The sequence below is a fragment of the Streptopelia decaocto genome, assembly GCF_964273445.1.
Source record: "Streptopelia decaocto genome assembly, chromosome: Z".
Taxonomy (NCBI): domain Eukaryota; kingdom Metazoa; phylum Chordata; class Aves; order Columbiformes; family Columbidae; genus Streptopelia; species Streptopelia decaocto.
The window spans coordinates 65502489-65527350 of record NC_138657.1 but is presented as its reverse complement, the minus strand read 5'-3'; the positions used below and the strand labels follow the sequence as shown (position 1 = coordinate 65527350).

The following is a 24862-nucleotide window of genomic DNA, read 5'->3' as shown; positions in this document are numbered from 1 at the left end:
CAATTTTGAATGTGTAACTTTTGATTGGACTTACGTAGTTGATCTCAGCAAGAATGTGTGTGGGCACACATATACATGTTCATCTCTTGGCTGCCTGCATTTGAAAATGAAAGACACTTTCACAGCTTACTAGTAACACACGTGCTACCAACTTGAGAGGGACCTGAGTTTTCAGAGCCAAAGTACATAGGTCCAGCTCTTTACAGGCTGCTTTACTTAAATGCTAAGTAAAAACTATGTTTTCAGTTATTCCTACTGTAGGGCTTCATAGAAAAGCCCCGAAGAAAACACATTTACACATATTGTAAAGTATAAGGTAATCTTTAAACTTGTTAACAAAAATGTTCTTCTTTCTTGAGTAAAAACTCTTAAACACTAGTATATTTTATTTAAAAGTTTTTATGTTACCTGAAAATGTTGCTCATTCTGCCAAATGTATTTGAAATTTGGCAAACTTTACAATAGCATTTGTCTAAGGAGACTTGCAATAGCTGGAATACTAACATCTTTAATAATCTGCTCTGGAGGAATAAGAATAAGGAATTTCTTAGTCAATGGGCAAACATCTTTGCCAGCAAAGCCATTACATAAAGATTTCTTTTCCATAAAATACTGTCATAATTTACGTCCAGCTGAGGAAATTTAGTTCTTAAACATGGTAATACTCCTGAATCAAATATACTGGGCGTTCAGATGCATTTTCCACAAACAAGTAAGCAGTCAAAAACAGACTTAAAAACTTCAAGAACACAGTGAAGAAATGTAATACAACAGAATTTAAGTTGACCACCAAGATCTAGCTCTCGCACCTTACTCAGCCTTTGACACTGCATATAAGAAGTGTTAGGAAAAAAGCAGGTAGCAAGCTATCTTTAATTTCTTAACTCATAGTAGGACCTTCCCAACTTGTTCAAATCTCAGTGTGTTCCTTGAGTCCTCCTAACTATAAGTGCATGCTTAATTATGTATAAAACAGAGGTAATACTTACTCTTTCCATACAGTGCTTAGTTCAAGACAGAAAAACATTTACATCTGTCCGTCCTCCAGTTTGGGGATGTTAATATATGCACAAAGTTAAGATAATCGGCAGGTATTGCCTCCAGATTCATTAACTGTAAACTGATTTTTCTCAGCCACTGATGAAAACTGTGCCACAGTGAAATGTCTACTAGACCTTTGTAACAATCATCAAATTCCGTAATACCTAACCGTCAGGAACTAACACATCAGGCAAACCCTTCAATAACTTCACTGACTAGTAAGGACTTGGGCAACATTAATATCCTCCCAATAGTACAATGGATTAAAACAAAACTAAGCGAAAAAAAGAGTTTTGTAGAGTTCTGCGGAAATAATTGGCATCATCCACTGTTTTAGATCAAAATTTGTGACCTGGCTTATGTATTTTAAAACTGCCTTTATTCACACAAAAGATCAAATAACAAAGTTTAGTTAACACCAGAACTTAGATCTTCCTTTAAAATAGTTGTATTTCAAGGAGTTTAGTTACAAAATTTACAAAACCAAGGCACTGAAGTAATGAAATTGCTAGCAAATATACTTATTAATCTACCAAGTGCATAGGATTAGCCATTTACCACAACAGCCCTAATTCTCATCAAAACCAGTCTATTTTTAACAGTAGTCTATGATGCAGTACAAACAACTCATCTGAAAAAGCTACAGGGATCATCCATATGTATACATGGTTTTTTATCATCCCAAATAAGAATAACTGTAAATATATACTTCACTATACTTATAAAATCTGTATTTTATTATTCTAAGTTGGAATTCATAGATGTAACATACAATTTTGCATAGTTAACATGTTCATATCAATGCCTATGATACACTAATTACATTTCATAAATACTGTACTGTACATTACATGGTATGTATATACATATGTAAAATTAGCATATAAAGGCATGCATGAACATCATTTAACTTGGCTGAATGTTGAACATCAAAACTAGGATGCTGCACAGTGGGAAAAAAAAATAAGGCATTTGTTTAAGAAAATTATTAATTATTTCCTTCAGTATTTACTTGCTAAACTTTTGAATTTTGTTTTTAATGCAATGGGTATTTACATGGACACCTGCCATCCAACAGCAATTGATTTTTACCTTTTTAATATTGTTTCTTAATGTACATCTAATTTAAGTTCTTTGTAGTATTATTAAAATCTTGTTTTCCTGAGGAAAGCTGCTTTTTCTCTGCTATATGAAATTTACTTTAGACCTAAGTCTCTGGTTTGGCATCAATCCCAGAATATCCTGATTTCTAAACAAACTGCAAAGCATATCATATGGGTATCATGATTAAAAAGCTGCAGTCTTCACTGTGGATCCTGTACCATATTAATCCCTGTTATAGCTCCATTTATTTCATTGGAGTTACATTTCTTACTTTAATACACTTGCCACGTTTGGTCTCAGTACAAAATATGAAAATGACATACTTAAAGTGAAGCACTGTACTGGTACAAGTTTCATTATTTCAGACCTAGTCCTGGAGACTAATAACATCATAAATGATCATATATTACAGCTGGTTCTGAAACAGAAAAAATGTTTCAAGTAAGTTAAACAATTTCACAGTAGAGAAAGGATGAGTACATGTTTTTAACCACTCTTAATTGGGTAACACTTTTAAAAGCAGTAGTATCAAATGCTCTTTCACAAGGCTGTTTGCTATGGTAAAGCATATTGTAAACATACACCTGTCCCAGTTCCCATAGGCCTTCTCTGGTGCAAAGAGATAAAGAGCCTATAGACCTTTTAAGATTAGACACAGGTTTCCACAGAGAAATAGGGTTTTTTTTTCCTTAACTTTTTATTTGACCAAACTGTCCAACACTATTTACCTCCAGACAGCAGCTATACCTGGAGTACTTCAGCTCTAAAAGTTTCAGAAAATTGCAAAGAGCACCAAAAGGAAACTTTAATGTTGCATAATTGTTTCCATTCTAGGAGAGAGATTGCATCTGGTTTATCAGAGACCTCTTTGCTAATGAGTTCTGGAAACCACTCTCTTTTCTGTCTATCAGAACTAAATATTTTTTAGAGAGGCTGAATTCAACCTCTACTTCAATTATAGATCATAAATTTATTTAATTGGTCATTCAGTTTCTTTGATGATGTTCCAGTAAATTAGTTTTACAAACTGTCCTGTTACAGTGCATATACCATTTTATTCTAAAGCAGTTTTTCTTTGAAGGCACAAACACACAACTTATCCTTACCCTATTCTATTCTGAAGGATCTAGTGGAATTTCTAGTGCTAGTTCTCAAATTCCTTGTTGTATAGCTGTTCAGCTGAGTATCTCCCGACCAGCAGTCTTTTTGTTTGAATGACTAAAACCAGAAGTAAAGCTTTGTAGGTCTTTTCTGACAGAAGAGAATCTAACCTGTTAACTTTTGGAGATCACAGTCAGGGTCAGGAAGCAAGAGGGCACATACTGAAAAAAACAGAACAGCTCTCAGCATGTCAGAGCACAGAGATTTGTCTCAGAAGGCTGCTGGCAATTTGTAAAATGCCAGGTTATTTCAGGTGCATCACTGATATGTAGCTGTTTTGACAAGTGGATGCAGGTAAGGCATGGGGAAAATTCCTCAAGAGTGAACAGTCTGTGCAAAGAAAAAAATGTTAGATTTAGTATCTAGATTAAGGCAAACACAAAATATCAGGGTGCCTTGTGCCAAGGAGTCAAGGAAAAGGAAACACGGAAAAACACAGCAACATTTACCTTAGTCAGGTAAATGAGCAAATGAGCTCTTTTTTTTTTTTCCCCCCCCCTTATTTGCTGTATGATAAATGTTGATGCCTAATATACTGGTATAAACACTGCCTGATATGAGGTATATTGATTGTATCAGGTTATATTTATTGTAGGCCCCGTGGCAAATGTGAGAAACCTCAAAGAATGACATGTTGTTGGTTAACAGATAGATTATAGCGACAAGTGGTCAAATGGTCTGGAGAAAACCATTTGAATGGGCCGAATGCGGAAATCCAGCTGTCAGGTATTGTATCACAGACTGTTACAGTTAAAACACAAAGTTTCTGCCTTGGGCAGAAACTGTAAAGTTACATTTTGATTCCAAACACAGGACATACAAAGAGGGCTGAGTTCCAGATGAAAATTGAAGTCCGGCATAACTGGTAGTGGTAGGATTCTCATGAAACTAAAGATCTGTTATGCTACTCAACCTATGTTTAAGCTCTCTGGGACTGAATTCTTTCACAGAGGTGAACTCTTCCTTCATCCCAATACTTCGTGTTTCAAATCCTTATTAACGGCCCCTCCAACAACTCACAGTGAGACTTTGTATCATTTATAAACCATATCCCTTACCCTAGCCCTAATCTTAACTGTGCACTGACCTCAGGAGTAAATTCTTTGTGATGCACAAACCTGCCCTTAGGAACCCTTCTCCAGCCCCACCACAACATGACCCTTCAGCTTTGTGTCTCTTCTAACCCAAACCCTTAGAGTGGCCAGGCACAGAAAATTCAAACTGTGGCACAGACGAAAGCCCTCAGGAGAGAACTGGTTTGGCAGCCCACACCGCCCCTTGGCAGCCTGCCTGCAGCCCTGCTTCATCTAGATCCCTAGGCTTCATCTCTCTTTCAACCTTAAGAAGTGCATAGAGCTTTATCACCAGACAGCACTAAAAGTAGCCCAGATAAAAAAGTCCCTGGAGAATTTGTTCTGCAGCCCAGACCTACCCTCAGCAGCCCCATTCCACTTAGACTCATAGGAACTGTCCTGTCCTCACCTTAAATGTGCCCAGAGCCTTAACCCCCGGTAAACCCAAACACAGCCTTGACTGAAGTCTTTGAGAAGACTCAAGTCTTCTGCAACCAAACCATCCCCAGGCAGCCACTTTGCAGGCCCACCACAACTAGACCCCAGGGAACTGCCTTTCTTCTAGCCCTCAAATTGCCCAGAACCCATTTCCTGCTGTTCAAACCTTCCCTTGGCAGCTTCTCTGCAGTTCCACTCCACCTAGACCCTCAGGCCATGTCTCTCTCCAAACTCAGACCCCAGCCTCAAACCAAGTCATGTGCTAAGGCTTACTATAAGACCCCAAATAAATAGATAGATACATAGATAGACAGACAGATAGACAAAAGAATGGCTCAAATTAAAAATCGTTAAAGGCAATTTCTTTGTGTCTGAACCTCCTTTTGGCACTACCTTTGCAGCTTCACTCCATATATGCCACTAGAGTTTGTCATAAATGTAATGTGAACCATAGCCATGGGCTGACCCTTATACAAGGATCTCAAGCCACAGCCAAGACGAAAAGGTCCGGAAGGAAGGGTTATTTTTGCAGCTCCACTTGACCTGGGCCCCTGCACTTTCTCCCATTCTCATCCATTAGCTATCTGTGAGTAGCCAGAGCCTCCAGCCGCAATGGCTCAGCCATGGCCTGCTCTCCACTGAGTGTGCCCTCACCTTGCCCCTGCCCTCCCAATGACGGGAGCTTCAGCACTGCGTCTGTGTGAGCACAAACTCCTCTGTTTCAGCATCTACTCAACGCCAAGAGCTCACTTACAGCAACTGCCCTTCTCCAGGGGAAGGAATCGAATCTTGATTTGGCTCTTATCTCCTGAACTCCTGATCCTTCAGGGCACATTTCAGCCTGTTCTTGACTTCAGATTTATCCTAGTACACACAAAATCTCTGGTGGCCAAATCCTAACTTATTTATTCAAAGATTATCCTTTTGACTTAACAGCAGTCCAATTACTATTGGCCAATAACTTCAGAGAGCACAATACCCGTACTGTCCTTTCCACCTCCTGGCCTTAGCCAGGACCGGTTGCCAGTGGAGCACTGTGAGCTGCACTCTGCCAGCACAGGGCGGCTGTGCAAGACAACCCACGAGCGAATCCTGACGGCTGGGGACAGATAAAGGACACACCGTGAGCGTGGGCCTTCGGTTTCCGCTTTTACCGAGACGAGGCGCAGCTGCAGCCCCAGCTGAGGACCGCGCCCGGCCCTCTGCGGCGCACAGAGCCGCCCGCGCCACTCCCAGGCCCTGCGGGCAGCTGCCCCGGGCGCTACCCGCCCCGCTACCGGCCCGGCCCCCCGGGCTGACGCCCCCGCGCATGCGCCGCGCCGCTAAGAGCACGGCGGAGAGGCCGCTTCCTGCCAACGTCTCTGTTTCCGGGTCGGAGGGCAGCGCTCAAGCTGGAGGAGCCGCGGCTTCCGGTCGGCCGGGCCGCCGCGGGGAGGCCGCGGGTGAGGGGCGCGCTCGGTGCTGCTGCCGCTGCCACCACCACCACCACCTCCACTGCTGCCGACGCTGCCGCCGCCGCCGCCGCCGTTGCTGCTGCCGCCGCCGCCGCTTCTGCCGCCGCCACTGCTGCTGCTCCTGCTGCTGCTGCTCGCCCTACCTGCCCCCGCCCGGGCCTGTCGTGCGTCTCCCGGCGAGGTGCGGGGATCCTCTCTTGCTGTGGGGTGAGTCGCCGGGGGTGGTTCGGGGCCCGCGGGGCGGAGGCGGCACCGGCCGCGTTCCGCTGTGCCGCCGGGAGCCGGGGTGGGGCTGGCGGGGCTCCGGCCGCCGCGGCAGCGACGTGTGCGCTGGGCTGCCCTGCGCGGGCACCGTGCGGCGCGGGCTTGCGCGCTTCCCCCGCAGTTCGCGCTGACTTGGGAAGAGTGCGCGCTAGAACAAGTGGAGCCGAGTTGTAACCATTACGGAACTTTCTGAGGAGCCTGGCAATTCCTTCTAGGTAGTATCTGCTGAACCCCGCGGTAAATGCCCTTATAGCTACTGTGAGATCACAGTGTTACTGCAGCATTCTGTTTTTGGAAGGTAACTCCCTCATTGCTTTTCTTTCTGCTGCTTGCAACATCTCTTTCAAGTATTTACAACTTAAAGGACAAAAAAGAATGTGTTGCTTTTGCAACTCAATTGTGAGTTTTGGCACATGGTTCTGTTACTGATGAGTGAAGAGCGTTGATCTGCTGGAGGGCAGGAAGGCCATACAGAGGGATCTGGGCTGGCTGGATCATTGGGCTGAGTCCAGTTGTACGAGGTTTAACAAGGCCAAGTGCCGGGTCCTGCTCCTGGGTCACAACAACCCCAGGCAGCGCTACAGGCTCAGGGAAGAGTGGCTGGAAAGCTGCCTGGCAGAAAAAGATCTGGGGGTGTTGACTGACAATCAGCTAAACATGGGCCAGCAGTGTGCCCAGGTGGCCAAAAAGGCCAACAGCATCCTGGCTTGTATCAGGAATAGTGTGGCCAGCAGGAGTAGGGGAGCAATTGTGCCACTGTATTCGGCACTGGTGAGGCCGCACCTTGAATCCTGCGTTCGGTTTTGGGCCACTCATCATAAGAAGGACATTAAGGTGCTGGAAAGAGTGCAGAGAAGGGCAGCAAAACTGGTGTGGGGTCTGGAGCACAAGTCTCCTGAGGAGCAGCTGAGGGAGCTGAGGCTGTTCAGCCTGGAGAAAAGGAGGGTGAGGGGAGACCTTACCGCTGTCCACAAGTACCTGAAAGGAGGTTGTAGCATGGAGGGTGTTGGTCTCTTCTGCCAAGTAGCAAGTGATAAGACAAGAGGTAATGGCCTCACGTTGTGCCAGAGGAGGTTTAGATTGGATACGAGGAAAAACTTCATAGAAAGGGTTGTCGGGCATTGAAACAGGCTGCCCAGGGAAGTGGTGGAGTCACCATCCCTGGAGGTGTTTAAAAGGCATTTAGATGAGGTTCTAAGGGACATGGTTTAGTGCTAGAGTTAGGTTATTGTTGGACTCAATGATCCTGAGGGTCTCTTCCAGCTGAAATGATTCTGATTCTGTATCCATTAACTGCCTGGACTGCTCAGAAATGAATGAGGTGTGTTAGCAGTCGTTACATCACTTGTCTGTACTACACATGGAGAAGTTTAGGCTGCATATGAATATAATCCAGATTAAATGTAAATGTCAGGTGACTTTCTTGTCCTGAAATTCAGTTTTGTTTCTTCAGCAGAATTGACAGTAAATATTGCAAAAAGAACCTTTGCTATTACATAATACTTCATCTCCCTTGCCCCCATCAGGGGGGGGGAAAAAAAAAAAGGAAGAGGGAACACTGTGAGACCATTAGTCTTGATAGCTTTTTCTTGGAGCTGGTACATCAATGTCCATGCCATGTGGGTGGTATCAGGTTTTCACTAGTGTGAGTTGTCATCATGTGAAGTAAGGAACGAAGACAAGTCTGAGCAAATAAACACCTTGGAATTTATTTGCATAGGTTCTGTGCTGCATGCAGCGACAGTCGGGTCTGTCTGAGGAGGTTAAAACATGACAACAGTCCACAGTGGTAGGTGAAAGACTGCAAGAGTGTGGTATCAGTGAGGCTTTGCTACAGTAAAGTTAGGAATAACTGGTTTTCTTTCAGTGTATGAGGGAATGAATGTAACTCTTAATATAACTATATATGCATATATATATATTTATTTTTCAGGTTTGTATTAAGAGAACCTTAGAAGTGAAAGTTTGATTTTATTCCAAACTTAGACTACTCTGTGGTGATAGTTCCATGCCCTGGCATGGAAATTGTATCAGCACTTTTTCCACAAGACAAGTAAAAAACAAATGAAGAAACTTGAAAAGTGTCAGGTTTTCATTGCAGCTAAGAGATATGTACCATATTGATAGCTGGTTTTAAGAATGTTCTGATGTGTTTTTTCCAATGAAAAAAAACCCACAACTTACTAAAAATTAATTTAATTTTCATTATCAGCTGCATCTTCATGTTCTTATGATGTAGTCAAGTGTTTCTTTCCATATATTTTAAACCTCATGGTGGAATGTTTGAAAGAAGAAACATATTCCACTTTAATATGTTACTTTTCCTTGAGATGAAACTCTTGCGTCTTCTGTCATGTGATTTTTCTAAAATTAAGATGGATGAGAGAAAAAAAAAAAGTTTCAAAATTACTGCTTAATTTATTTATCTTTAAAAGTGATTTAAGTGTGTATAGTATTTTTATTTAGTGTCTTGTCCTAAAAGAAGATAAAAGTAGCCCACAATCACAATAATTTTAGACAATTTATGGAAATATATCCTGGATTATTTGAATTTTTAAAACAATAGTTTAAAAGGTAACTAATATTTCTAGTTGCCTGATGGCCTAATTTTGATTTTTTTTTTTTTTTTTTTTTTTAATCTAGGTGAAAGGATTCATGTTCACTTTAAGTAGGAAGAAGCATGTTCCCAAATTCCTCCAACTTGGGTCGTCCACCCTTCCCTCCAAATCATCGACACCAGATCACTTTCTTCAATAAGCTTCCTCTAAATATACCACCTGTTCTTGCCTCCTGCCAGGAAATTGTTGATACTCAGTTTAACTTTCAAAATGCAGTGTAAGTAATGTAAGATTTGATAGTGGGAATTGGGTTGAATAAGACAGCTAAAAGTCTTTTGAAATAAGTGTTTCTGTTTATGTAGGATGTTTTTCATGGTTTTTAACATTAAACTGCATTAAACTTTAAAAAATAGGAAGGTGTCTTGTAAAACAGAGCTGTATCGTTTCTGTTGGTGGCCTGCCAGATTTAATGCTCTCCTGCATTATGAGTAATGCATGGGATGCCATTGCACTGGTTAGATTTAATAATCCACTGTGCAGTTTTAAAAATTTTCAATTTTATTTGTTTACTGGGAAAAACAGGGAGGAGAGTAGAAGGGGAAGAAATGTTTATTCTTGGGGCTAGATTTGAAGACAGCGATAGTGTTTTATAGTGTTCTTTAGGCTCTTAAATTTAACCTGATTTAACTTGTTTGCTAACCTCACATGTCTGTAGTCTTCTAGTTTTTTAATGAAAAATAGATACTGAAATATCTCTTCATTTTGGATAGAAAAGACAGATATATTGCTTCTAGAAAAAAAAAAATGGCAGTAGTTGCTGAGTTTAATATTCACTTAAGAAAAACTAACAACCCATAAAAAAATCTTAGTTACCATATGAATAATAGTTGTGGACTCTAGTCTTTCTAGGACTCTTTTGAGTGGGAATATTGCAACTATTCCAGCTGTTACACCACAGCCAGTGAGTTGTGGAAATGACAGTCCAGTACGTAGGTCAGATGCCTCCACATCATTCCGAGGAAGAAAGTAAGTTCTTCGTATATGTGTAATTAATTCTGGTTGTAATGTACCTGTGATGAATCTTGTGTAATACCAATTTATTGTGCAACTTGAATTTTGTTAGAAGTTGCAAGAATAGTGAATAAAATGGGCTTTTTTTTATGAAACAGGCAGCGTCATAGCTCTTTAAAGTGTTCATGTACCTGCTTTTGAGAATTTTAATTCTCATAAGTGACTGGGTATGTGTAGTTTTTGCCAACAGCTGTGGCCTTATGGAACTGTGACTTACATTTTATTATTTGTGTTATTTGTTGTCAATAAATTGAGTGTTCTCTTCCTTTTAATTTGTCAAGTTAAGACTGCACCCTCAATGTTTTATGGGAATTGTGATGTTTTTCTGATGACACACTAGATGTTTCTCCTGATTTTAATTATGTGATGCTGTATTTTCAAAATAGAAAGTGCTAAATTCAGGTTTATCTAAGTTCTTTTTTTAAGAGGAATTTTATAGAGACATAGCTTTTTCTACTTTTAAAAAAACTGAACTTATTTGAATTTGCATAACTTCCGTTGTTACTTTAGTTGCAACAGAAAGACGGATTTCAGATGAATGTATGATTTTATTTTTGTCTTAACATTACAGAAAAAAATTACTTCTCCTTACCAGTTCAGAAGTAGTAGTTAATGTATGTTTGTAAGAATTCTGTGAATCAGCTGACAGGGAGGAAGCTTTATGTAATCTGTCCTCAAAAGTATTTCCTGTATGCTCTTTCTCTTCCAGATTTAACAGATGAGAAAATAAGTACAGTTAAATACATGGTATTAAGCTATAGTCGAGTATGTAACTATTGCACGAACTAAAGTTCCTGGCTTCATGCTGCGTGCATGTTTTCCTCTCATCAGTCTGGTTTATAGACAGCTATGCTCTGTTAGGAGATTCACAGTCAACTAGTTAATCCTTAGATCTTGAGTCAACTCTTCTTAAGGTATTTTTGCTCAACCTGAGTTCATGCAAGTTCCTTTCAGTCCAAATTGCCTGAAGCAGCATTATGTTTAGACTTAACATTAGGAGTTCCCTTAGGATTGCAGGCAGATGTTATCAGAACTTCTCTCAGAGTTGAAAACTGAAATAATGACTTGAAGTCTCTTTAGTTAAATTTTCATTATTAATAGTACTGTCTGTCCAGGTCTCCAAATTACCTTGATGCCAACTTTTCTGACTACAATAAATGACTATAGTTTTATTAATAGCTAATTCATTGATAAATATGAACATTTGATTTCATATGTTTTAATTTAAAAAAAAAGAGTGAGTGCCCTGATACCCGTTAACTTTATGCAATGCTTGAGGTATTAAAAAAAAAGCGAATGTCCTCTTTTATTTTTTACTGTGGATGGACCACACTCTTTAACCACTGGTCAGCTTTCAGTACAACTTTTTATTAATGAACAGTTCAGATGCCAAAAGGCTGTCAATCATTAGATCTCTTCAAATATATTTGAATTCCTGTGCCCAATTATTTCATGAGGAGATACAGACTAGTGTTTGAAAATGAGACATTAGGTTTATGACCTGTGAAGCTTAATAAAATCATTAGTTTGATTTGTCAAATGAATGGTGTTTCTTTTTTTGCACAGATTACTGTTTACTGTCTGTACAGTCTAAGACACAGAGAAATGCTGAAATTTGAATATGTTTTGCTAAGTTTCTCTTTCTTCCCTCCCCACTACTGAATTTATTTTATTCATCAACTTCTCACTGCACTTAGCATTGGCTTAAAAGAAAAGTAACCTTACATAGTCTGTATATATTTGTTTTGGTTTTGGCAATAAGTCTGTTTTCACCAAAGTAGTATGATCAGCTTTCCAAACTGTCCTGCTTAACTGAACTTGCCATGTGGGTTTCAACTGGTTAATATAGACACCTTGGTAAAGCAGTTGCATCTATTCATTTCAAGGGTAGCTGCAAATGCGCAGCTGCACATTCTCTTTTCCCATTCCAGGTCTATTTCACTTGGTATCTAGCATCTAGCCTGAGTTGGTATTTGTACTTTGTAGCAACTGTCTTTTAATCTTAGGTTGGAGCTTGTGAAATAGAGAAATTCCTTGGGTTTGGGCGTATTTTTCGTATTGTTGTTTGTTTGCTTTTTAGGAGACTAAGTGGACAAAGTGTTCCCCAGGATGTCAAACGGAAGCGGTTTCATTCACATAATTCTGAAACAACTGTAGTTAACCAAGCAGTGCCTTCACCAGAAGAACGTAGACTTTCCTTCCCAGGATCAGTTCAATCTCCAGTGTTCTGTGCACGTTACATACCAGATTTAACTGGATCTGTCCTTCCATTGCAAGACAGTTTGCTTTCATACCCTAAAGAAACCACACTCCCTGTAGCCAAAGATAAGGTAATATCTTTCTATGCCTGTGCGTTACGTCTGCCTTGGGAGTGGGCAGGGTCCAATGGTGCTGGGGGGATCACAAAAATTTCTGCAAGGCTCTTTGACAGTGACATGAGGTCTCTATCACTGAGCTGTTATTAGAAGGAATATCAAAAAATGTAGGTGCCACTGTGGTCCTACATGGCCCTTCTTGTGCATGTTTGCACTTGGAGCATTTTTGGGTAACATGGGGTGGGTATTTCCTTCTGTTGTTGGGTTTTCATGCTAGTGCCAGGAAATCTATGTGTCTGCTCCAGAAAGTAGAAACTGGAAGGATGGTCTGTTTGTCACTTAATTGGGAATGGGGAGAAGGATAGTGGAGTTAGAACTGTGGGTTTTGGTTTTTTTATTTAAAAAAAGGGCACGTGGCTAATTCCTGTTCATACTTTATCTGCACCAACATGACACAAGACTTTTTAGTATGTCTGTTGATTATAGCTTATGGCGGTGTTGTGAAAGAGAAACAGATAATATCTGCTTCCATCAAAGATCTGACTACTTCTTTAATAGTTTGTGTGGGATAAAAGAAGAAAGATAACTTAAATCAACTTTAATATTTACTTTTCTTCCTATGACTTTTACGCAAACTGGTGAGGTCGAAGTCAGCATAAGATATATCTGGTCTTTGACTGCTTATTCCCTGAAAGGCTGCAGTTACTGATGAGGCAAAAATTATTTTTTGTGGACAGACATTTTACTATAGATTGAAGAAATTTACATTCAAAAGCTTTGCAGAATTTTATTCTAGAGAGTTTTTCAATATGAATTCAAGTGCAGTAAAACTAGACAATGGAATAGGTCATGTGAAATAAAGATTTATTTTATTTTATTTTATTTTTTTTTAGTGAAGTCTCCTCTATTTCATATTATTGCATCTCTGGCAGGAAAGAATATTCACTTCTCTGTATCTTTACTTTTTCAATGTGTGTGTCAAGTTAAGTCGGCAGGTTTTGGAATTGTTTCAAGTGTGTCAGCAACAGCTCTGTGATTTGAACAGAAAAGAGCTCTGCAGAACAGAACTCCAGAGAGAAATTCAGCGAATTTTTCCACGTATGTTTTGAATTTGATGACTTGGTGTCAATTTGAATGTTTGCCAGGTTCGCGGTTCTTCCTTTCTCTTAAGCTGTGATATGTCACCTCAGTCTTTATTTTGTGATTCTTCTGTTGCAGAGAGCAGACTCTTTTTGGTTGGGTCTTCACTGAATGGGTTTGGCACTCGTAGCAGTGATGGTGACTTGTGCCTGGTGGTTAAAGAAGAACCAGTAAGTGACTTAAAACATATATAGATAAAGTCTGTTTTTTAAATGTATGTGCTTTAATAAGGCTGGATTTAAAATGAGAAACAAGTGGTCAAATAATTTTGATTTAATAACATATTTTTGCACTCATAATACCTACGAAGTGTGGAGCCAATAATGTTGTGAATATGAATCTAACCCTATAAACCCTTTAACCAAACAAAACATTTAAAAAATAAGCATTACCTACATTCCACAAGTAGAAAAAGCACAGCAAAACAGAGAAGTAGATTGCCTAGAATAATGGAGAAAATTATGTAGAAAACTGTTAACTCATTTTACATGCAGGAACAACATTTAATAAGTACATTAAAAAAAAGAAAATCATTATTTAGATTCATAGCTGTTAATTTTAGTTAGCCAGCCTAAGAAGGAATCTGATAAGTGAAATATATTAAATATTTTTGGTGAGAGAAAGTGTTTGAGTAGAATTCAGGTTGAAAGGAAAGATGTAACAAAAAAGAAATCTAAGTGGAGCCTAATTTTGAAAGACTTGAAGCATCATTGAAAAGGAAGGAAAGGACATTTTTATTTAAGTTGGGCTAGGTTTTGACCAAGTTCTATGGTTGGTGAATGCCTGATAGTTACTTTGCCTATTGAATATTAATTGTTCTGTCTGGCTTTTGCTGCAGTAAATGTATATGTAGGCTGTGGAGTATGTTGGTATACATGTTCATGTCTTATTCTGAGAATTAATTTTATCTGAAAAGTAAAGCATGCTTACTTGGAACACTTAAATGAGTGATACCAACTTTTGTTCTTTAATATCATACTTCAGGTAAATCAGAAGACTGAAGCAAGGCGTATACTCAGCATAGTCCAAAAACTCTTCAGTACTAAACTCTGTAAGTTCCCAGCTACAGTGAGGTGGTAAGATTTCTGGCAATTCTGGAAGAAGTACTGATGCACAATTGTAACTAATCTATGTAATTGCACCTTGTCTAGCTTCTGATCACAGTATTTTTTGGAGAAAAGCTATAAATATTTATTACTCTTATCTTGGTGCAGATGGATAGTAATTAGCAAAACATAATGGTTACTTTGCAAATTAGTGGACTTCAAGAATGACTCTTGAGTTGTGGACCACAACTGGGTGGGGTGGGAAGTAGATTTCTGTTTGGAAAACCTCTGTTAGTGAATTCTTACTACTCTTTTAGATTGCAGTGCCTTTCTGGGAACAATGTGCTCATTATTACCAATTAATATTAATTTGTAAAATAAGGTGTAACTCACAGTAGGCTGGTGTAGAATTGATTTTGGGAAGAAGGGGAGGGAGTGGCTTGATATGACTGAAATAATTAACTTAAGTGCCTAATGAAGGAAATAGTAAATGTTGACAGTACCAGCACATGTAGGAGAAACAGACTAATCCATAGTTCTTATAAGTTGTTGTTTAGACTCCCTTCCGATCAAGAATTCCCATGGGCAGTTCTTGACTTAAATGTGAAAGTCTCCTACTTCAAAGAGGCTTTTGTACCATCTTCTGAATGACAAAAGATACTGTAATTTATTTATATCAGTGACTTGTTCTTCTGCTTCTCAGACTTGTGATGTACTCTTTGATGCTGTTCCTTGTATTGCTGTTCTGAACAATCACACAGTGGTAAAAGGAACAAACCATAAATTTAAATGCAGACTTCAAATTGTCTTTGTTGACTAGTGTGCTTACCCAAATTTCAACAGCTCATTTGAAGGGAGACTTGGTTGATTCATCACAGAATAGGCATCTGATATTTAATGGCTATTGTATATTGACGTTTGCATAAGGAGTTCAGAACTTAGTCTGGGTTTGCTAGGATACAAGTTGTTCCAGTGCTCTCTGAGAAGCACTGTGATAAAGTGGTTTTGTTTTCAGGGATCAGAAAGGGAGCATCTAAAAGAATAAGTCACCCTCTTATATTTTTTCAAGAGGTTGTGTTCTATGACAGAGCTTTAGACAAAATTAAGTTTGTTTGCCGAGGAATACGAGTGTCAGAAAGACATGATAGTCATGTGGGAGCACGATCCTTGATGGTTTTTCTTTGTGCTATTGCTAATTTTTTATGCTTTCCTAATTCTTACCTCGAAAGTGCCTTTGGTCAACTTCATTTAATCAAAATGTTCTTTGGAAGGAGAGGCTGCACAAAACACTGCTGAAAATACCACTCCTGTCAGACTCTTAGGTATAGTATGTACAACTCATAGATCACCTCTTCATAATCTTAACATCACTACAGGCATGAGTTCCTATACCTAGCCATCTGTCCTTGGGTCTGCATGTGCTGGTTTGACTGAAATAGAGTTAATATACTTCATGCAGTTAGAAGCACTTCTTTTTCATAGCTAGCACAGTCGCTGTTTGAATTTAGTTTGAGAATAGTAAGATAGCACTCTGGGACAGAATTACTGTTTTTCCTCAAGTAACTTTTCAGTGTTTCTGAGTTGGAATGAAGGGAACAAGAACTTCCTGGTATCTTAGCCGTTGTCTGTGAGATCAAGGTCTGTCTGAGCTCTTTGCCTCCAGGTGTGAGATAGCGAGGAAGGGTGACATGGATGGGGTAGACCTTGGTTCACATCCTGGCTGATCAAAGGAATATTCCATGCTATTACTGTAAGGGTTCATAGTTGATGGGAGTTGAGCTTTCTAGCTTGAGGAGATCTGTTCTGGTTCTGCTCCATTCCAGTTGAGTTCTGTTTGGGAGTTCCTTTAGTTCAGCCTTTTGCCATCCTGCTGTTTCACAGTGGCCTTTGGGCCTTTTGGCCTTTTTTCGTTCCCTCCATGGGATTGGAGGTTCAGGGACCAGGGTGCTCTCTCTCTTCCCAGGACTGGCTGCTCGGCATAGAGGGAGTTCACGAGGAATTGCACTGAGAATCGCTTATTTTATGTTTTTATTTTATTTACATATTAGCAGTGCTATGTTAGTATTATTTTGTTATTTTATTAAGCTTTTTTATCTCAAGACACAAGCTTCTCCCTTCCCTTTCAATTCTGTCTTCTACTTGGCAGGAGTGAATAAGCAACTATCATGGTTTTGATTGCTAGCCAGGGTTAAACTGTGACACTGTGTATGGATGTCTTGTGGATAGAACTGATAGACAGAAGTTGTTTTAAAATACTCACCTCATTCAAGAGTAAAAGGCTTTGCCATCTGGGTCTTTCTGTTTGGATTTAGTTGATTTACAAATTGTAGCTCAACTGTGCTAAGGTTCAGTACTTCTGAAACAAGGGAGTTGCCCAGTTATTTTGATTAAAGCTTATTTAGGCAAATATACTTGCTGTCATCCATAATTTCAAAAGAGCTTGTGGGTTGGTTTTGGTTGTGAGAGGGGAAGAAGTTCCCTCAGGCTAGACTTCAGAAGCTAATAGATTCATATGCGTTTTCTTTGCCTCTGGGGAAAATGATCTTAGCAGTATGTGCTTCAGTGGTGTCCTGTTGGCACTCCTGCGGGTTTGTGGAGTCAGGTTTACAGGCTTAGAAATGGCTGTTTGTTGTCAGCTCCAGACTGGCTGCTAAGTTATTTTTTAATACAACTGCATTTTTACAGTGAATTCTTACCTTCTATTGTCTTCAGAAGTCAGCTACCACTTAATGAATGAGGACCTGTGGTGTACATACATTTAAAGAAAAAGTTTACAGAAATCTTAGTTCTTTTGAGACACTACTTCAACTGAACCAGGATTCTAGATTTGCAATTTTTAAACGGTTAGTTGCACACGTGTGCTGCTGCTGTGTACAAGCAAGTGTAAGATTTGTATGTAGCAAATTTCTTAACTATTGCAATTTCATTCCGACAGTATTTTGTTTATATATTGCATGTGCTTTTTGACAACCTAAAATGTATGAAGCTTCTTGTGATCATTATTTTCAAGTTTTTGCTGTCCAGTTAATAAATAAGATGTTATCTTGTAATATTAAGGTAATTCCTCTTTGACATTACTAGTTAAGTATTTCCTTCTTCTGTCGAAGAAAGACTGCAGCATGCAAGTGTGTGAGCTGTCATTAAGTCTATTCCTTGCTTCACAGAAGAGGATGGAAATAAATGTAGTGCGGGCCAAACGTGAAAGATGATGAAGTATGTGTCAAGATGTAAGAGAAACAAGAAGGAGGAGGAAAGATAAGAACTTATTTAAAATTGAGTTCTTGGGTTCGTTTTCTGAAAGACTTAAAGGGCAAAAAGAAATATGGAGATTTGTGGCATAAGTAATGTCCTAGAGCTTTTTTAACCTTTTCCAGATAATTTCAATTCAGAAACTTGGGAGAAGTTTTTTTCTAACTGTGCCTGTCCTGAGATCTTCCTTTTTGTTCTTGCTCTCTGTGGTGTTCCTGTGCGTTCCAAAATAAGGGTTATAAGAAGAGCGTGATACTCTGCGTATTTCACCTTAATTCTGTGATTGATTGATAAATTGGGAAGCATTCCAAGACCAGATTAGGCCAGTCTGTTTCTCAATTTGTCCTGCTTTTAGGTAAATCGTTTTCAGAACTTGAAGTGCCATCTCTTTTGTCCTTTACGTACAGTTTCATTCCAGGAGGTTTGGGAAGTGGATTCAAAATTTATCTAAGCTCTAGCTTACTCCATTTTCAGGCTTGCAAAAGGTACCAAGTGTGAGCAAGGAATTTGAGCCCATCTGATTTGAAGTCTTAGAGCAGAGGATTTTCTGTGTTGTCATTCTGCATCAAGAATACTGACTGAGATGATGATGCGTTCTTTCTTTGAATAGTCTAGTCATAGAATAAAGTAGTAAAAAGCTTCTGATATTTATTCACTGGCTTTGTGGGATGTGTTGGTCTTAAAGTATGCATTGTGTTTCTCCTAGAGTAGAGAGATGTAAGGATAGCAGTAATACATCTTCTGTTTCAAAGACTAGAAGAGTTTGTGTAACTTTTCAACAAATTTATTCAGATACATGCACATATCTATTTCTTACAATATTGACCAACATTCCCAGAACTGTACGCTTAAGCCAATGTCTTTTAGAAATCTGAAACATTAATTTGGGGTGATAACTGTTATAACATACCAAACCATGGAGAGTAAGTGTCAAACTGATTACTCTCTTCAGATTTGTCTAGGCAGGATTCATTTGGAAAAAACAGCTTAGCAGTACTGGGTTGACGGGTGTTTACTATCTGAATAAATAACAAAGAGCTTGTTTTCTCTTAGCTGTACAAAGAGGTACAGTAGTGTTGAGACTAGGATATCAGAGTGGAATTGGCCTTATGGTTGCGTAGTCGGGAATGTGGAGCTAGGACAAGTAAGGAAACTTGAAATTAAGTGAATGATCTTTAAGGACTATGCAGGTGGGTGAGTGAATTCCAGACATCAACAATTCAACCTGTGCTGGGTTGTACCCTCCTAGGTTCTTCATGACTCTGGGTTCAGATTTGTGTCACCCAGTTTCTTTCTGTAGTACAACCCTATCAATGAGAGCAGGCTATATGTGAAGGATGCTGAAGATCTTTTTGGCATATACTGTGTTTGGGATTAATATTTTGTACAATTGCTTTATCTTTTATTCTGTAAAATAAAAGAGATACTTAAACTGTTTGATCTGAAATTCAGCATGAATAATTTATTTATGAAACAGTGCTTAGTCGTCTTTGAAGTGCTTGTATTCTTTTTCACTACAGCTGAAGTGGCATTTGTGACTTTTTTCATAGACGTGCCCAAAATTGTGGAGCAGCCATGTGGAATTCTTCACATGTATTTTGGTGTAGCCCCTCTGGTCATAGCTTCAAGGTCAGATAGTCAGTTTACTAAGGCACTTACTCAACCTGTATGTATTTTGGAATTCCACATCCTGTGTCTGTGACTGTTTCTTCCATTCTATGTATGATGATCTAATCTGCAATAGAGATTCTGCTAACAGTGTCATCAGTGTGAGCCAAGAAAGCAGGTACCAGCAGCAAGTTACTGCCTTCTAACATCATCTTTGCTTTCTTTCCCCATGGGAAACAGATGGGGATTATGTTGTGGGATTTGTATTTTTTTTTTTTCTTAGCCAACTAATTTGACACAAGCATCCATCAAGTGTTGGGAGGCATTTGAAGACAATGATGCATTTGGAAGTGGATTGCCACTAGAATGAGTTGTTAACTTCTGAAGAGTGCTTGAGAAAGGTCATAGTGAGGAAAGCAGAATTGCTGTGGCGTGCAGATAGATACCAACCACTGTCTGCCATGTGCTAATGCATTGAGCATCTTTGTCTTAAATTCGGTAGTAAAAGGAAAGGAGGCAGAGAGCTCTACATGCTTTATAGCTTCACTTTGAGAATGTTCTGGGATGTTGGAGGAGGGATGCTTGGATGTGTTTGCAGATGCAGCTGGAAAGAGGGGATGCCTGTGTAAATTGTACTACATTGTACATTCAGTGAATGTGGATTGGAGTTCTGTAAGATTCTTCCTTTAAAATTAGTAAATTAATATTATCTCTTTTTTTTTTGAGTGCCAGTCTCTGTGTTGCTTAGAATCATACTATGCATTAAAATCCAGGTAAAGGATTACCTGAGATCACATCTTTCTAAACATGCATATCCATAAAACACTTCCAGAAAGGCTTAAGAGAAAAGAAAAAAAAAAAGTAAAATTAGTTCTAGTGGTATGTTGCACAGTAGGGTTCTACCAGATCTGAAGTTGTCATCCAAATGCAATGACACTGTTTAATCAAAGTTGCTATACAAACTGATAGAAAAAACCTCCTTTTTTTCCCCACAAAAAAGTGAAGATCAGCTTTTATTAAAGGTTTTTTTTTTTTGTATGTTTTACTTTTAGCTTTGTCATACTTATTTATGCTAACTTGAGGTTAATTCATAGAAAGATGGGGAAAAAGTATGTTACGTATGGGCAAATTCAAGTCATCCTAGATCTTGCAACAGAAGCAATTACCAAAATAGTTCTTTTTGCCCAAATTCATGTAATGTAACCTATGGCTCTGCTTTTGTTTTCCATTGCATTTTTGGGCACATCTATCATTTAGGCTTATGGGCAACTACTAAATATACCCTGAGATATCATCAAGAATAGGGAAATTGCAGATAATGAATGATGCAACAGTTTTGGGGAGCTAAGTGCAAAGATGCATTTGGTGACACTGTATGAGGCTGGCAGAGCTTAGTATGTTTGGGTTTGGATGGTCTGGCATTGAGCCTGGGTGTGTATACTGTGTGGATAATCATCTGAGGTGCAGTCCTGTGACTCTGTATTTATTGCATGTCCTGTCACTGCTAAAGCAAATGGCAGATAAAGCTTATCCCATATTTGATGGAAAGTAGTGTCCTGTTTTCAGTAACAATACAACAGGAAATGTATTCCTTGGTATTTACTTAATCAGTCAAATAAACACCTTTTAAAGGAAATTTTAAGTGTAATCAATGCATAGGGAAGATACAGATATGTTAATATATTTTGATCAGTAAAATGCCTGATTTCAGCTGTAATCAGATTTGATTCAAAAGTATGCAGCTGATCATGTGCCTGTTACTACAACGTGGTGCTGTGCTTAGTGTCTGGCCATCCTGCATGGATGTGTTCTTGCTGTCTTCTTTTTGAACTTTAATTATAATTATTCAGAATTTCTGTTATACCTACTGCTCAGTGAAAGCTTTGTAGAACTGCATTCCTTATGTTCAAATTTCTCGAATATACTTGCCACAGAAAAATCTTCCACTACTGTTTTCCTCTAATGTTTAATGCATTTTTTTTCCCCACACACTTTCTTAGATTGTGTTTTTGCTACAGTTGCTAAAGGTTAGTTTAGCACAACCCTTCTGAGAATATTTTTGCTAAATTTAATAAGCTGTTATTTGCTATGAATCAGTCATTTTGACTCTACTTTGGGATCCTTTTTTGAGATCAGCATCTTACGTGATACTTAATTGCATATTTTTCTCTATTTCAGCAAGCTACATTCAGCGACCTCATCTGATTCAAGCAAAAGTGCCAATAGTGAAGTTCAGGGATAAAGTCAGGCAAGTATTCTGTTCAGCATCATTTTTTGGACTCTGACATGAGAAAGTACTCTATATACATACTGTTCTTATAAATAGTCCCACCAAAGTCACACTTTTGTCTGTCTTGTACTATAGTCCTATTGCAGATTTGTACAGCTGGCATACAGTCTCAGACAGCTTACTTCCTTGATAGCCTGAAACACCTCTTGTGGTTGAGATGCTGTTTAGTTTCTGTGATGTGAATTAGTAGTAGTACATCATGTATTTTGTGGGTTATTTGTACATAGTGGACTCCAGTTTACAAATGGTTCATGACACCAATGGTGGGAAGAAACCTGTTGTGAAAAATGACTTTGTTTTACTAACCTTCAAACATCACAAAAAGCTAAATCAAACTTTATTTTTTTGTAATAGGATTGTTTTCTTGATTAAAAAATTTTCTTCATTTTAAAAGAGCATATTCTGCTGTCTTCTAGGGAGGTGTTTTGTGTTTAATGGAGCATAGCATGTTCTATTCATAAAATTAGTACCTAACACTGTGGCATTTCCTTTCTTAGAAGGAGGAAGTAATTAGGGGGAAGTGGATGTGTTGTATGTTATTGTGTTCATTAAACCTTTGTTATGAAGACATGAAAGTTAATAATCAAGAGGGAGATACTAGGACAAAGAACAATGTATATCCTATTGTGTGCGATAGAAGCGTCTGATTCGGAAAAAATGTGCAAAGCCCTCCAACTGGTTGGAAGTCTGAGTAATGTTTGAATCTTCCTGTATTTGTGGGCTTAAATTTTGTAAGACTTAGTGTATCGCCTTCATGTAATAACATAGTTTGACTCTTCTTTCTGAACAGGACTTTGAACAGCTTTCTTGTATCTGAATATCTTATCCTGCCTATACACTTCTAAAACTTTGCAACTGTCTGTGTCTTTTAAAAGCAAACAAACCCACTTCTCTGTCCTCTCTTTATAAAAGCATATGTCAGTATGATTTTATCACAACATGCATTTATCGGGGCAGAAACCCTGCTGCAATAAAACTGAATCTGTAGTGTTTACACTTCAAACTAGTACATATCCGTTTTCCTTGCATCTGAGATTATGTAACATTTATCAGAATTTTCGCTTTATACTTCTTTTTCATTTACGATTAATCCCATATGTATTTCTGTATACTTGCCTACTTTTTAAAAATTAGAATATATTCTTATGTAGTAACTTTGTCCATTAACAGTACAGAAGGTTGTTTCTCCCATGCTTTCTGAAAGTATTAAACCTCTCAAGCTAAGATGTGTGTTACATGGCTTAGATACATGTAACAATGCTAGTTTTTTCATAGATACACCAAATGGTAAATTCCTGGTACAAATATTGAATAGATTGTGGAATTATAGTGATTTTTTTTTTTTTCCAATTTAAAATCAGGAAATAAACTTTTAAAACTTTGAAAGTGATAATGTCAGAAGACTGGAGTCTGTCTCTTTGTGGGTATTTGTAGTCTATGCTATGGTCATTTGCAAAAAGGTAGTGATATCAATATACGTTACAGACTGGATTTAAAGAATTCTTTACTTCCTGCTAAATCAAAATATAATTTTCTTATGCTAGAAGCTGCCCATTACATTTTTTTTTGGAGAAAAAAGTATACTGTTTACCATCTGGTTTCATGTGTTTTTCTTGGAAGGGTCTTAGGATGTGGGAATGACATGAATTTGGGTTGGTGGATTTTTGTTTGTTTGGGTTTTCGTTGGTTAATTTTTTTTATTATTTTTAAATTTTCTCTTTCCAATTATTTTTCTTTTATATAACCTGTCATGTCTACCCATATTTCATCTTTTTTAAGCACTTCTCTGTTTCCAGTCTCTTCTTGGCCTCTGTCTTTCCTAGGTTCATACATGAACGTATATGCACACTCATTCAACAGAGGTCTTGAAAAATGGACTGGGTATTCTGTACCCAGGGAACTAGCCTTGTTTTAGCTAAAGCCAAGAAACTAAACACAACAGGTTTCCTGTGAAAGACAGTTTTCTTGATACCTGGCTCTTGGGAGAAGATGGTAGAATTCATTGGGTGGTATCTCTACATCTGGATGCCAGTGTGTTGTCAATGGTCCATATATACCTCAAAATTTCCAGTTCCTGCTTGATTTGGTGAATGACAACGCATTCAGTGTGTGTTTGTCTTCCTTTTTAATCTTAAAGGATTTTTTTAGTGCCATAACAGTAAGGGAAGTTCCATTGCATTTAAGGACTTTATCTATTTTTCATTCTCGTAGTCTTTCCCTGGAAATAATTCCAATGTTGGCTCTGCTACCAGACAAGCCTTTGATTTATTAAAGAGACTTCTCCATGCAAAAGCTTCATCTTTTGCTACATTTGGTGTGCAGTTAACTCTCTTCCTCTCCTTTAGTGCTTTTGGTAGAACTTGAGTCCCAAAGTACAAAACCTCTTTCACTTGCTGTAACTGCTTTATCTGTTAAAAGTGCATGTTAAAGTACAAAATAACTGCAATAGAACTTGCTTAATCAGTATATAATCTGCTCAATCTGGTAAACAGTAATCTTGTCAGTTGGAGATAATTGGAATTACACATGCAGCCTGACACATTTCTTTATTATACTTACATATGCAGCTAATATTCTTACTGGTGTTTATGTTTATCTTTACAACTGTCAAGCAGTAGCTCAAGATTGTTTATTTCCTGTACTATTAGATACTGTGCCCTTAAAACATCTAAAAAGTCGTGCTTTATAAATTCAGGTTTAAAACTATGTAATTTTTTGATGCGAAGAATATTTTAATGTAGTTAATGATGTCAAAAAACTCTGGCATAAAATCAGTTTGTTTCATACAGTTTAATAAATTCCAGGTCCATGGTCGCCTTGTAATAGTTGAAGAAAATCCAAAGGGATATTCAGGCAAACAAGTGCCATGTGAATGAGACTTGGATATGTTCAATGGACGTAGCTGTACATTGCAGATAGCTAATTCTTTGTCAATAATAGACTCTTTTTGTTGTGAGTTACAGCGTTGCTGTAGCTTATTGACTAAGAATTCAATATAGTCTTTTGGGTACTGTGAGTAGTTAAACTCTATATGCAGTATGAAATTCAAA

General features: G+C 38.4%; 1 protein-coding gene across 5 annotated transcripts in view; it reads left to right on the top strand.

Moving 5' to 3' along the window:
• Window positions 1–6194: 6194 nt before the first annotated feature.
• The window catches only part of TENT2 (terminal nucleotidyltransferase 2), a 43133-nt gene continuing 24465 nt past the window's right edge, over window positions 6195–24862 (top strand). Inside the window, exons 1-9 of one of the 5 annotated variants that reach the window (XM_082075905.1) lie at window positions 6270–6478; window positions 8256–8324; window positions 9179–9370; window positions 9994–10119; window positions 12245–12494; window positions 13463–13577; window positions 13698–13789; window positions 14604–14670; window positions 21701–21770. In XM_082075905.1, coding sequence (XP_081932031.1) covers window positions 9216–9370; window positions 9994–10119; window positions 12245–12494; window positions 13463–13577; window positions 13698–13789; window positions 14604–14670; window positions 21701–21770 — 875 coding nt within the window. In that variant the 5' untranslated portion in view covers window positions 6270–6478; window positions 8256–8324; window positions 9179–9215. The other 4 variants (XM_082075907.1, XM_082075904.1, XM_082075908.1 and 1 more) reach the window with 4 other exon arrangements.